Source organism: Oncorhynchus mykiss, chromosome 17, assembly GCF_013265735.2.
Source record: "Oncorhynchus mykiss isolate Arlee chromosome 17, USDA_OmykA_1.1, whole genome shotgun sequence".
In the NCBI taxonomy this organism is placed as follows: domain Eukaryota; kingdom Metazoa; phylum Chordata; class Actinopteri; order Salmoniformes; family Salmonidae; genus Oncorhynchus; species Oncorhynchus mykiss.
Genome location: NC_048581.1, coordinates 31,349,139 through 31,363,822, shown reverse-complemented (window position 1 = coordinate 31,363,822; position 14,684 = coordinate 31,349,139). Strand labels below are relative to the sequence as shown.

At 42.3% G+C, this 14,684-nt stretch overlaps 1 protein-coding gene across 2 annotated transcripts in view; it reads right to left on the bottom strand.

Moving 5' to 3' along the window:
• Nucleotides 1-10,341, bottom strand: part of LOC110493710 (cytoplasmic phosphatidylinositol transfer protein 1) — an 80,477-nt gene extending 70,136 nt beyond the window's left edge. For both annotated transcript variants that reach the window (XM_036949706.1, XM_036949707.1), the window contains exon 1: nucleotides 9,415-10,341. In XM_036949706.1, coding sequence (XP_036805601.1) covers nucleotides 9,415-9,462 — 48 coding nt within the window. In that variant the 5' untranslated portion in view covers nucleotides 9,463-10,341. The remainder of the gene's footprint in view (nucleotides 1-9,414) is intronic.
• Nucleotides 10,342-14,684: the final 4,343 nt, after the last annotated feature.

Below are 14,684 nucleotides of genomic sequence, written 5' to 3'. Positions count from 1 at the left end.
CAGTGGGGTTATGGAATGTGTGTGTGTGCACATGTGTGTGTGTAGTGTGTCTCCTACGTTATAGTATGGCCACTCGTGCATTCACATGTGTACAGATTGCATACATTCGTGATAGTATACGTGTGTGTGTGTGTGTGTGTGTGTGTGTGTGTGTGTGTGTGTGTGTGTGTGTGTGTGTGTGTGTGTGTGTGTGTGTGTGTGTTCGCTCTCCAGTTAATTGAAATGGCTTCTGTCCAAGGAAGAGAGTGACTGTCAGCAATATGTGAAGAACTCATGTTGCAGTGGGGTTATGGAACAGCCTTCCGTAGGCTACGCTCACAGACACCATCGAGGAAATGAGAGGAGGCCTCATCCGTGGATAACGGTCTATCAAAAGCCATGATGGTACTTCTGCTGGAGCAGCAAATAGCAACAAATGCCATCTTATCAAATCACAACACTGTCATCTACACCAGATGACAACTGTGTCTTGCACCGATTCACCCATGGAAAAATGTTAGGTCCATTTCCTCATCATCAACACAACATTGAATATCCACAATTAACTATTAATGGACAATTTCAAACCAGGCGATGTATGTGTCAAGCGTCTCAGAGTAGGAGTGCTAATCTAGGATCAGGTCCCTTCCCTGTCCATTTAATCTTATTCATTATGATCTAAAAGGCCAAACTGATCTTAAAATCAGGGCAATTCCATGGTAACGGAGTGATGCTGAAACTCACTTTTTCACTTTAAAATGTATGCCAAGGAAACACCATTGATTACAAAGTTGAACACTTATATGCAGAAGTCTACTTTTAACAATTGCCACTGAAAATGTCAATAAAACACAAAATCTCCCTCAGTTTTTTGTGTGACCACGTTTTCCAAAAACTCTGTTAAATATCTACTTTGAATTAAGATTCAAAGATGTCTGCAGAATGTGGTGTCCGCTATGACTTGAGTTGAACTACAGTCAGTGAAGTGGATCAACACCCGGTAACAGAATGACATCATGGGTCCTTGATCTGTACTAAACAGAAATGCATAATTATGAATGTCACTCTCTGCATGGTGATGTATCCTAATTATGTACACAAAAGGTAGAAAAATGCAATATCCTCCTTATTCTAATGAGCTCTGACCCAAACAAGTCCAAATTTGTTTGGTTCAGACAAGACCAAATCTGTACCAATCATAGACGTCTATGTTTCACAAGTTTGGACTTCACATTACAGCACAGTAGAGCACAGGGGGGTACAGTTCCGCACAGCCCAGTACAGGGGGCAGCAGGTAGCCTAGCGGTTAGAGAGGCGAGCCAGCAACCGGATGGTTTGCCAGTTCAAATCCTAGATGCCATTGCCTGTCATTGTGCCCTTGAGAAAGGCACTTATCCTTCCACAACAACATCTCTCCAGGCACCCAGTGTGGCAGCCTCCCACACCTCTACAAAACTACTCTACTGTACTCTACTTGCTCTACTGCAACTGTGGTTTGTGACTACTATGATTTCTCCATTGTGGCTAATTCAATTGCAGTCATTCTGTTACAGATTTTTGTTCACTGTTACCGATTTGGAGTGATGCGTTTTAAACACTTAATAATTCATAAACATAGTTATATCAGTATATAACACTATAATTAATGGGTAGGTCTACCTTTCCTTGTTACTTCTGTGAACTTTCATCATCCTCCCTCCTCATGAGGGAGAAGGATTAGAAAATATCTTAAAGATATGTGGGTTTTTGGTAACAGAATGACAAGACACTAGGCAATATTTCTCCCAACTTACAGAAAGCAAACTATTTCTGTAAAATTAAATATAAAAGGTTGGCAGGGTCCTTTATCAACATTATTGAGTTTTGATGTATTTCTATACAGAACAAAAATATAAAAACACAACATGAGCTGAGGATTATTTCTGTCTGTAATAAAGCCCGTTTGTGGGGAAAAATAATAATTCTGATTGTCTGGGTCCGGCTCCCCAGTGGGTGGGCCTATGCCCTCCCAGGCCCACCCATGGCTGCACCCCTACCCAGTCATGTGAAATCCATAGATTAGGGCCTAATGCGTGTATTTCAATTGACTGATTTCCTTCTATGAACTGTAACTCAGTAAAACCTTTGAAATTGTTGCATGTTGCGTTCATATTTTTATTCAGTATACCTTAAGACTTAATCTAGTATAAGTATTTTAAGACCCTTTTTCCATCTGTGTGACCATAAATCAAAGTCTTTGCTTATTCCACATTTTCAGGAATGAAAAATGGTTGAAAAATATATCTATACCTTTCTTTCCAAAAAATATAGACTTGTAGCTTTCATTTGACACCAAATTTGATATGGTCCTATAAACTGGTTGGTGCTCATGGATCCTTTTACATGGAAATGACCATCAGTTTTCCTACTCTGGGACGCTTTATACACACAGCCTCAGGACACACTGCTTTTAAATGCTGGTAAAACTAAGTGCATGCTCTTCAACCGATTGCTGCCCGCACCCTCCCGCCCGACTAGCATCACTACTCTGGACGGTTCTGACCTAGAATATGTGGACAACTACTTAGGTGTCGGGTTAGACTGTAAACTCTCCTTCCAGACTCACATTAAGCATCTCCAATCCAAATGTATATCTAGAATTGGCTTCCTATTTTGCAACAAAGCTTCCTTCGCCCATGCTGCCAAACATACCCTCGTAAAACTGACTATCCTACCGATCCTTGACTTCGGTGATGTCATTTACAAAATAGCCCCCAACACTTTACTCAGCAAACTGGATGTAGTCTATGTCGTGGTAATTTCCTGTATTACTAAATGATGAGAGTTACAAACCACACACCAGTCAGAGTTATACTTAAACTTAATATTTTAATAATATGAGCTTTTGCAATAGCATTTGACTTTCAACGTTTCAGTATCTCTAATGAAAAGTTGAGAGTGGTCAACATAATGGCAACTGAGATCTTTTATAGCAAAGATCCACCCCCTAGTCGACATGACAAACCACAGATAATAGGAACTGTTCACAAAGAAAGACTTTTACTTGAGAGAGGAGTATCCCATAGCCAGACAGCATTCGCTATAAATTATCGTTCAGTTTGGTCTCCTAAACGAGGTTCTAATCTCGTTCTTGGTACTTCATAGTACCAAAACATTACCTCATCCAATGGCATATATCAATTGTCAATTCTATATACTCCCATCTCAAATACACCCCCTCGTGGACAAACTCACGGAGCGGAGTGAGCCTCTAGGTCATATACTAGGTCAAGAGAAGGGCAACATCAGAGTGGACATACAATGGTTTCAGACACTGCCATACTCCTCCCCCCAATGAGAAAAGGAGGGAGTGACTGGCGTACAGACATTGTGGAGATAACTAACTGGTTCCCCATTACTCACACCATCCCTTCACATGGTTTAGGAATAGTTACAGACACCCTCCCATAAGAAGACAATGTTCCATTCTGTCCTCCTCCCCTTCTGATATTCTGCATAGCACCACATGGTTTAACAGTTACATTTACAAATGAAGACAAGCCTGACTTCTCCCCTCTCTGGGCCCCAAGTGACTAAGCCCTAGCTGAGAAGGGATAACTGCAAACTGCCAACCCTATAGTCCAAAGGGAAACATTCTAATGACAAGTATCTCACAAGCATTTTATGAAAATAAAACATCTATGTTACCCAGCTAATTATGATTCAGCTACAATATCTATCACAGTGCCATCCGTTTTGTCACCAAAGCCCAATATACTACCCACCACTGTGAACTGTATGCTCTCGTTGGCTGGCCCTCACTACATATTGTCGCAAAACCCACTGGCTCCAGGTCATCTATAAGTATTTTCTAGGTAAAGCCCCACCTTATCTCAGCTCATTGGTTACTATAGCAACACCCACCTGTAGCACGCACTCCAGCAGGTATATTTCACTGCAAAGCCAACACTTCTGCCTTTCCTTCCAGTTCTCTGCTGCCAATGACTGGAACGAATAGCAAAAATCACTGAAGCTGGAGTCTTATATCTCCCTCTCTAACTTTAAGCATCAGCTATCAGAGCAGCTTACCGATCACTGTACCTGTACACAGCCAATCTGTAACTAGCACACCCAACTACCTCATCCCCATATTATTAATCCTATTGCTTTTTTGCACCCCAGTATCTCTACGTGCACATCATCATCTGCACATCTATCACTCCAGTGTTAATGCTAAATTGTAATTATTTCACCTCTATGGCCTATTTATTTCCTACCTCCTTACTCTTCTACGTTTGTACATTTGCACACACTGTACATGGATTTTTCTATTGTGTACGTTTGTTTATGTGTAACTCTGTATTGTTGTTTTTGTCGCACTGCTTTGCTTTATCTTCTCCAGGTCACAGTTGTAAATGAGAACTTGTTCTCAACTTCCTACTTGGTTAAATAAAGGTGAAATAAAACAATAAAACACTCCCAAAAAGCAGCGAGAAAGACAGACAACCTATTTCGAGTAGTGGGGGGGGGGGGTAATTTGGTTCTTACACTTCTGAACACGCTTGACAACACCTTGTGATGTTCACAATATCGCTATTCTCATCTCACCCTGAAAGTAAACACCCACGGGAATAATATTTTTCAAGTTTGTGCCGTAAACTGACGACAGCCATGAAAGAGACTGACTTCCATTTCAATACGATCCTCTCTCTCTGCCTCTCGCTGTCGCTCTCTGTCGACCATTGTCTCCTTATCTCTGTCTCGCTCTCTCTCTCTGTCTCTCTCTCTGTCTCTGTTTCTCTCTCTCTCTCTCTCTGTCTCTCTCTCCTCATGTCTGTTTCTATTATTGTTTGCCTCTTTGGAGCGGCAGCATCGCAGCGAGATGTGAAATGAACTCCCGGCGTCATGGAAACAGGCTGGGGGATCTAACAATGGCAAGCCATCGAGTTAACGAGCCTTTAAAGGAAGTTGAACAAAGTCTTTACAGAAACTTGATGTGGAGGGAGACACATCATGATGAGGCAACTTGAGGCCACGGAACTACTTTCCAGACATTAAACCCTCCCCCCTCATGGGCCTCATTGGACAAAGTAGTCCCTTGAGGTAAATGTATAAAAATACTGTATGCCTACAATACACTCCTTTTTAATTTGTTCAGTAACATTGCACCAATGGAACACATACCACTTGTTTCACATTACTGCAACGGTGGTGGCTAGTTATCAGCACAGGGCTGATTGGCAATGCCCAGGGGAGTAGTATTCTACACCAGGCTGGGACAAGACCGCAATCAGGCAAATGCAGCAGCTTGCCGAGAGGGAGGCTAAATCCCAATTCAGACAGCAGATAAAGGAGCGACTGATTAACTCAACGTAGACAGCAGATGGGGCACAGAGAGCAGCGTTTGACACACCGACTGGGAGCCAGCTGAAATCCCCTTGCTAATTTCAGGGGATGTTAGTTTAAATGAAGCCAGGGTCATGTTCATTAGGGCATAGCGAGAATGCATAGCAGGAATGCATTGGTTCTGTTGGCTCTGAAGGTTGGACTGTAGCTCTTCCAGAAGTTACGAGGTTTGATTCCCACATGGGTCACATACTTACTTAATGTGTGAACTGTAAATCACTTTGCATAAATGACTGCTAATGATGAATCGTCAGAAGACAAGCTAACACGCGTGGATGATGTTTGATCACACAGCCCTACCCACAACACTGACGGAGTGAGCGATTGTGAACGTGTGTGTGTGTGTGTGCCACTAAAGCAGAAAGACAGATGACCTCTCAAAGGGTCAGCAGAGAATTTCATCAACGTTACAATTGCCTTTGCTAATTGACAGGCACAGATGCGTTCTATATCACCGTTTCGGGAATATCACATCAACTAACATAACATACACAAAAACAAATGAGCTTCTATCATCCACTTCTACTTCTACATCCACAAGTACATTCCCTGTGATGGCTAGCAGCCATCCATATTCAAATTCCAACAGATATAGTCCACGACCTGAAATAACCTTCTCTGCCAGAGAGTAGAAATAGACAGTTGGGGGAAGAAATAGACAGTTGGGGGTAGAAATAGACAGTTGTTACACCTTTGGGCTTTACTCACATCTACTCACACAGATGGTCCTGAATACGAGCTTATGTCCCAAAACCAGAAAAAGGAATTGGATTCTATTTTGTGTTGTTGCAATGAATACCATCCACAGCCTTAGCATTAGTGAGGATTATAAGCTTGTCCGTCAGACCAGCGCTATAATCCCTTCAGTTATTGACGAAGCTGGAAAGCAGAGAAATTTCAAGCACGGCAAAACGTATTTCATTTTTCACCCCCCCGAAATGGATAGAGAAAACTGCATCTGGGCTATTTTAAAACCTTCACAACGGGAGAGGAAACAGGCTGCTATGAGGTCACAAGGTGTGTTTGAATGATTCACTGCGGATGCATCACAAATGGATCCTATTCCCTATACTGTTTGGGATGCATAGCATGTCTTTCTAAAGCTGTCCATGATCCTGAATCACTGTTCAGGGTAAAGGAAACAGGTTTCTGGCGTAGGTGGAAGTTGGCCCTAGACTGCTCTGAGGTCAGTTAATTTTATTTCCTAATGATTCAGGAAATAAGAGACACCGTTTGGTGAATTTTGCCTAAACGCCTAAGATCATACACCCACAAGTATCACATATCTGCAACATTAGCAAGTGTTGAGTAATGGTGAAAATCAGGTGTGTTGCCCTAGGTAATAATGATGAATGAATCATCACCCTTTTAAATGCCAACAGATCTGTAGGAACTAGATGGGAGGAGTGACATCTTGAGAGATAGTTCATTAGTCGGTCTGTGTTCTCTGAAATGAATCACTATTTCATCCTCTGACTTGAATAAACAGGCGTGGTTGCTGATAAATTACTATGGGAAATGGCAAAGCATGACGTGAACGGCCTAGAATATGAGCCAAGGTCAATTTTGCATTTCCTCCCTAATGGTTAAAGTTAGGATTTGGGGTGGGTAAGCTGATCCAAGATCTGTGTCTATGGATGACAGGATCTGATTGGTATGGAGGATAAGATAGGAGTTGGGGTTCACAGAACTTTTCTTATATGGTCTCCAAACATTTTCAACCCACAGTAGTAACACATGAACATACATGCTTTCGTGAATTGAAACATGCTGTAAAAACAAGTTGTAAAATTCCACAATAATAATTTGTCACATTTCCAGTGTTACCATTTGCGCTATGCTGAGGTAACATGTCACTAGAGGCCGGAGCCAGGCCAACCACTTCCCAGAAAGAGACAATGCAAAGAGAGGGGTGATCTCGCATGTCCCCATTACCCCCCCCCCTCCCCCCACACACAAACACACACACACACACACACACACACACACACACACTTCATTAACCCAGTGGCCCTGGGGTTTTCAGACAAAACAGACTTGGCCGGAGAAGATATCTGGCCTGAAGACACTTCCTCCCCAAGCGAATACACCCCTCCCCCGGTCAGGAAGCAGCCATTCATGTTATCAGGGACACGGACGACTCCAAACTCAATACGCAGTCACGATAAGCGCATTTTATTTGAATGAGAGAAGGAAAGAAAGCAATCTTCTTGACGCCAAGGTGAGAACTGAATGGTAGTAACAATGGGTGCCAACTGTCATTGTTGACAACGTTATGTGCCCTTCCAATGACTCCATCACATGTGTTGACTCTGGGACAAGAAAACTTCAAGAGACAAAGATAGCTCTCTCTTTATATTATCTCTGCCCTTACACATCATAGTACAGGCTCAATGTTAGTTGAGCCATACACAAAGTTCAGAAGCAAGTATAAAAAAGATGTTACTTTCTTACACCTTGCGGTTGTGCTGCTCCGTGTCCTAATGGCCTATTAGGAATAGGTACTCCTTCATACCTTGAGTGCCTTCAGTGACACTATTTTGCACATTAGTCAGCAAGCTATTAGTGTCGAATGTAATAAATAGATCATTGAAGAGAAAACACACAAACCTATTTTTTTTTATCTCTTCCCAGACTCACACACACACACACACAAAAAAAAAACTATTCAGTCACTGTCTTAACTTTGACCATACTCTAGGTCAAAGTGACTGTTGAAATGACTAAGTGGGTGCTGATTTGAACCCATGCTGGAAGACAAAGTCTTGCTTAACGCCAAACTGAGAAATTGAGCCCTCAGTCAATGAACCTATGAACCTGTCCTTCTGTTATGAAACTGCTGATACCAAATAAATTGTTTTGGCTGATACTCGTAATTAAATGTTGAGGGAGTTTATTGAAAGTACATGTTTTTTTATGAGGCCCGAGTTCCATTGGGTTGTAATTCTGAGAAGACTTGTATTGTGTTGAACTAAAAAGGCAATGGAATAGCAGTGTTCTAAGAAAACCGATCAACACTCAAGCATTTCTAACGGACAATGTGGCAATGATGAAGGCAGAAATGCTATCAACATGAGTGACAACAACATAAGGTGGTATGACCACAATTTACATTGAAGACCTCACGGGCATGACAGCTATGCAGGCCTAGAACTATATTATCTCGGCAAGTGTGGGGGTGGAGGACAAACTGGCACATTGACTGATCAGAGAAGAATGATTCCCCCTTGTCACCGAGACCTACAAGCATGCAGGGATGACTGGCTGAGAATTAAGTGTAACTGAACAGACTCTCAGGGGAGGTGCTGCTCATTCCTTTGAATAAAGAGGAGCATTGTGCACCAAACAGTGCTCGAGGAGGAGCAGAATGATGCTAGACCAGCAACCTAAAACAGCCTACAAAATAGTTCACAAATGATAGCAACATATTATTAAGAATCTTCATAACAGTGGCCTATAAGATTATGGTGCAATATTACAGTGTCATCATTCTTGATTTATTGATTTTAATTCACCACACATTACTAGGCTATACGCTATAAAACGGTAGTTACAACAGCCCCATCCAGTGGTACAGTATCAAAGCTATTGACAAATAACAGTCGTCTCTCAAAACTCATATACAATTTAATATAAAGTTTGAGTCAATTGCCTTTGGATTGCTGAAAACACAAGTAGGTGTTTATATGTTCATCGCAGATTATAAGTGATGTTTTTCTCAGGTGTCGTCTAATAAGAAGATATTTGTGGGTGTTCATCACACATATGGAGATGGAATTTACTTTCAAATAGACTGACGATAAAGGCTATGGGTGGATCGGTTAGGCGGGCTTACTGTAAGACAAAACATATATATTTTCTAAAATGTTACACCCTGCCCTTCCCACCTGTCCTTTTCTCACACGAGAAAGTTAGCTGACAGTCAAGTTGCATGTTGTTTGACAATATCTCATTAAGTCAAAATAAATATTAAACATCATCAAACAATTGCAATGATAGATAACTACATGCTAACGTTACAATGTTAGACACATTTTTTTATACACTTACCTCCTCAACAGTCAGCGGCATGCATATCCTGTACTCCTTAAGCAACATCTTCTTTGATAAGTCTCTTCTTCTTCTTTTTTTTTTACAATGTAGCCTGTCTAACAATTTATGACCGCCAAAGCTTTAGCTAATAAAAACGCAGAATTTGGAAATGCATGTGGATTGCCTTGAAAACAGATGACCACTGTGAGTTGTCTTGTCACATCGGAACGAATGGAATCTTAACTAGGAATTTCTCACGAGCAGCGTTCAAAAACTAGCCGCTCCTTTTTTATTTGGGACAGGACGTGGGTAAAAGAAAAGCACAAAACAGGACCTAACTAGGATATGCCCTCACCGAAATACATGAGATTCGATTGAAAATCTGCCAACCAGATGTTGCTTTCAGGAGTGGGCGGTAACAAAACGGTGAAATTGCTTAAACTGCAGCTTTCTCAAACCAAAACAAACAAAAAAACGAGGTTTATCTATATAAAAAAAGAAGCGAGGGTCAAGTCTGTCCTTGCTTAGGCTGCTAGGCGAAAATGTGCTGTTCCTCACGCTTCTGTGTTCCTACACATACCAGTCTCCTTTAATAATGCTTAGCTTTATGTTGCGGTGTCCTCTCTTAGGATGTGAAAAAATGTAAGCAAATGCTACGGGCTCTCCCTTTGACTGTCGTTTCTCACTCAATGCAACGACGAGCTACTTTGTCGCTGCCACGGAAACATGCAGCCAACACAAACCACGCGGACAGGAAACAAGGAGCGTGAAAGCAAGCACATCAGAGTTCACTCTCCCTTGCATTGTCTCGGGCTCTATTCAACCCTGAACTATTCTCTTGCCTAGAAAGTGCATGCAACCACGTCAAGAGACTGGGCTACATGAGTCGACTATGCAGCCTGAGTAGCATGTGTTATTTTACCTAGGCCTAAATAGCGGTTTTTGATTACTCTTGTGTCCATCATCCATAGACTGCCTGTTCATAGCTCTTTGCCCTGACTTGGCCATAACAGTGTTATAGGCCTTATGACAGAGATGTAGGCACACAAAAAAAATACAGATCAAATAAAATGCTTTTCTTAAAAACCTAGGTTTAATTGGAATTAAATAAATAATAATAACCGATACAAATAATTTACTTAGCCTACAGGCTATTCAACAAAACAATGGTGACAGAATTACCAATAATAATGTCTATAGTATTTTCTCTGGTGTGCAATTTGGTTTCCGCTCAGGTTATGGATGTGTCACCGCAATGATGTCGTGATGATGATGATGTCGCCATTGCACTTGATTCTAAGCAATTTATTGACTTGGCCAAATATTTTGATACGGTAGACCATGAGGGGTCTTTGGCCTGGTTTGCTAACTACCTCTCTCAAAGAGTGCAGTGCATAAAGTCAGAACATCTGCTGTCTCAGCCACTGCCTGTCACCAAGGGTGTACCCCAAGGCTCGATCATAGGCCCCACGCTCTTCTCAATTTACATCAACAATATAGCTCAGGTAGTTGGAAGCTCTCTCATCCATTTATATGCAGATGATAGTCTTATACTCAGCTGGCCCCTCCCCGGATTTTGTGTTAAACGCTCTACAACAAGATTTCTCTGCCCTTAACCTTGTTCTGAATCAAATCAAATCAAATGTATTTATATAGCCCTTCGTGCACCAGCTGATATCTCAAAGTGCTGTACAGAAACCCAGCCTAAAACCCCAAACAGCAAGCAATGCAGGTGTAGAAGCACGGTGGCTAGGAAAAACTCCCTAGAAACGCCAAAACCTAGGAAGAAACCTAGAGAGGAACCAGGCTATGTGGGGTGGCCAGTCCTCTTCTGGCTGTGCCAGGTGGAGATTATAACAGAACATGGTCAAGATGTTCAAATGTTCATAAATGACCAGCATGGTCGAATAATAATAGGGCAGAACAGTTGAAACTGGAGCAGCAGTACGGTCAGGTGGACTGGGGACTGCAAGGAGTCATCATGTCAGGTAGTCCTGGGGCATGGTCCTAGGGCTCAGGTCAGTTGAAACTGGAGCAGCAGCACAGCCAGGTGGACTGGGGACAGCAAGGAGTCATCATGTCAGGTAGTCCTGGGGCATGGTCCTAGGGCTCAGGTCCTCCGAGAGAGAGAAAGAAAGAGAGAAGGAGAGAATTAGAGAACGCACACTTAGATTCACACAGGACACCGAATAGGACAGGAGAAGTACTCCAGATATAACAAACTGACCCCAGCCCCCCGACATATAAACTACTGCAGCATAAATACTGGAGGCTGAGACAGGAGGGGTCAGGAGACACTGTGGCCCCATCCGAGAACACCCCCGGACAGGGCCAAACAGGAACACTTCCAAAACAAAAGATATATGGTTTGGTAAGAAGAATGCCCCTCTCCCCACAGGTGTGATTACTATCTCTGAGGGTTTAGAGCTTGAGGTAGTCATCTCATACAAGTACTTGGGAGTATGGCTAGACGGCACACTGTTCTTCTCTCAGCACATATCAAAGCTGCAGGCTAACGTTAAATCTAGACCAGGTTTCCTCTATCGTAATCGCTCCTCTTTCACCCCAGCTGCCAACTAACCCTGATTCAGATGACCATTCTACCCATGCTAGATTATGGAGACCTCATTTATAGATCGGCAGGTAAGGGTGCACTCGAGCGGCTAGATATTCTTTACCATTCGTCCATCAGATTTGCCACCAATGCTCCTTATAGGACACATCACTGCACTCTATATTCTTCTGTAAACTGGTCATCTCCTTATACCCGTCGCAAGACCCATTGGTTTATGCTTATTTATAAAACCCTCTTAGGCCTCACTCCCCCCTATCTGAGATATTTACTGCAGCCCTCATCCTTCACATACAACACCCGTTCTGCCAGTCACATTCTGTTAAAGGTCCCCAAAGCACAGACATCCCTGGGTCACTCGTCTTTTCAGTTCACTGCAGCTAGCGACTGGAACAAGCTGCCACAAATACTCAAGCTGGACAGTTTTATCTCAATCTCTTCATTCAAAGACTCAATCATGGACACTCTTACTGACAGTTGTGGCTGCTTTGCGTGATGTATTGTTGTCTCTGTTGTCTGCGCCCAATAATATTTGTACCCTGTTTTGTGCTGCTACCATGTTGTCTGCTGTCATGTTGTGTTGCTACCATGTTGTTGTCATGTTGTGTTGCTACCATGCTGTGTTGTTATGTGTTGCTGCCATGCTATGTTGTTGTCTTATGTCTCTCTTTATGTAGTGTTGTGTTGTCTCTCTTGTGATGTGTGTTTTGTCCTATATTTTTATTTAATTTATTTTTAATCCCAGCCCCCGTCCCCGCAGGAGACCTTTGAACTTTTGGTAGGCCGTCATTGTAAATAAGAATTTGTTCTTAACTGACTTGCCTAGTTAAATAAAGGATAAATAAACAATTTAAAATAGAGGGCGAAGTGATCAAGCAATAAGAATTGAAATAAATGAACCAGTTGCATGTTTCATTAAATATGACTTGGTTTTATGAATCTTTTAGGATTTTATTCCAAGTTCCAATGTCAAAAGGGCTTCGTGACAATTTGGTTCAATGGACAAGAACAATGCCTGTGTCGCAAATGGCACCCCATTCCCTACACACTGCCCAACTTTTGACAAGAGCCCTATGAGCCCTGGTCAAAAGTAGTGCACTATACAGGGGACAGGATGCCCTTTGGGACACAGAAATAGCTTTTCATGTGATCTAGTCTGTAGTTTGACCAACATTACAATAATGATGTAACTCCAACATTTGAATAAGGTCTGTTTTTTATTAGAAAGGGTATTAGGCTCTATGTCAGATATATGACCTTCTCAACACACACAATAGCCCTGTATGTAGGACTATGGCTACATAAAGATCCAGCTCAGAACAGCACATTCTCAAATGAAGTCATGTTACGCAATACCTGTGGCCCACAATGGACAATGGGCAGGGGTTGGACTCAAGCTCTCACCTGTGTGTTTGATGAGAGTGCTGGACGTGGTTTCATCTTCAGTCTCTCAGTGGATCTCAGATAATTTCAGTTCAGGGTAACAAAGAGTGGATTCATTATGATTTGCATGGTCACACTCACAATTGATTTCTCATTCTCCATATAACTTTAAACCTCATGCTTATAAAAGTGATCAAATGAGTTCTCAGGCAGTCTCTTCTTAGGAAGTTTATTGGAGACACAACTTCATCATAAAGATGACAAGGTTGTTATCGATGGAGGCTTGATCGGTACTGTTGATATTTGCCCTACATTACTTGAATGAGTGCTTTAGGATCCTGTAAATACTTGGATGCCTCTTCAACCCTGTTTTATTCATTATTATTTTCATTATTTCATACTTGGTCTCCTCTCTGAGCTGATACAGGCCATGTTTAATTTTCAAGCTGTTAAGGTTTAGACTGTGTTGGGGTAATCTGATCCTAGGCCAGCGCTTAGTGGCAGCCTCTCCCCGGAGCAGGAAAATCACTGACCTACATGAGTTGTATGTATTTCTCAGGGAAATCTTTCAAAGCAATGAACTGTGGGAATGAAACCAAATATTGAACAGTAATGTCCTAGGGACATCTGCTGGTAAACTAGAGTCAATACATGGAGATTTGGCCTACCCAATTCATTCATTGTTTCAGCCTAGTTGTCAGCAGCAACATGCTGCTAAATTCTTTGTACACCATTCAAATCCAAGGTCCTAATCCAGGCACTTGTCATCTCCCGTATGGACTACTGCAAATCTCTGTTGGCTGAGCTCCCCGCTTTTGCCATCAAACCCCTGCAATTTATCCTGAACGCTGCAGCTCGCCTGGTGTTCAACCTTCCCAAGTTCTCCCGTGTCACCCCGCTCCTCCACACACTCCACTGGCTTCCAGTAGAAGCTTGCATCCACTTCAAGACCCCTTTCTTTACTTGCCTACGGAGCAGCAAGGGGAACTGCCCCTCCCTACTTTCAGCCAATGCTCAAACCCTACACCTCAAATCGAGCACTCCATTCTGCCACTTCTGGTCTCTTGGCCCTCCCACTCCTATGGGGGTCAGCTCGCGTACAGCCCAGTCAAAGATTTTCTCTGTCCTGGCACACCAATGGTGGAATCAGCAAGTTGCATGGACTGCAATAATAGTGCTTAACATGATTTTTCAATCACTACCTCATCTCTGTACCTCACATATACAATTATCTGTAAGGTCCCTCAGTCGAGCAGTTAATTTCAAGCACAGATTCAACCACATTGCATTGCAAAGAAGGGCACCTATTGGTAGAAGTGTAAAAAAAAAAAAA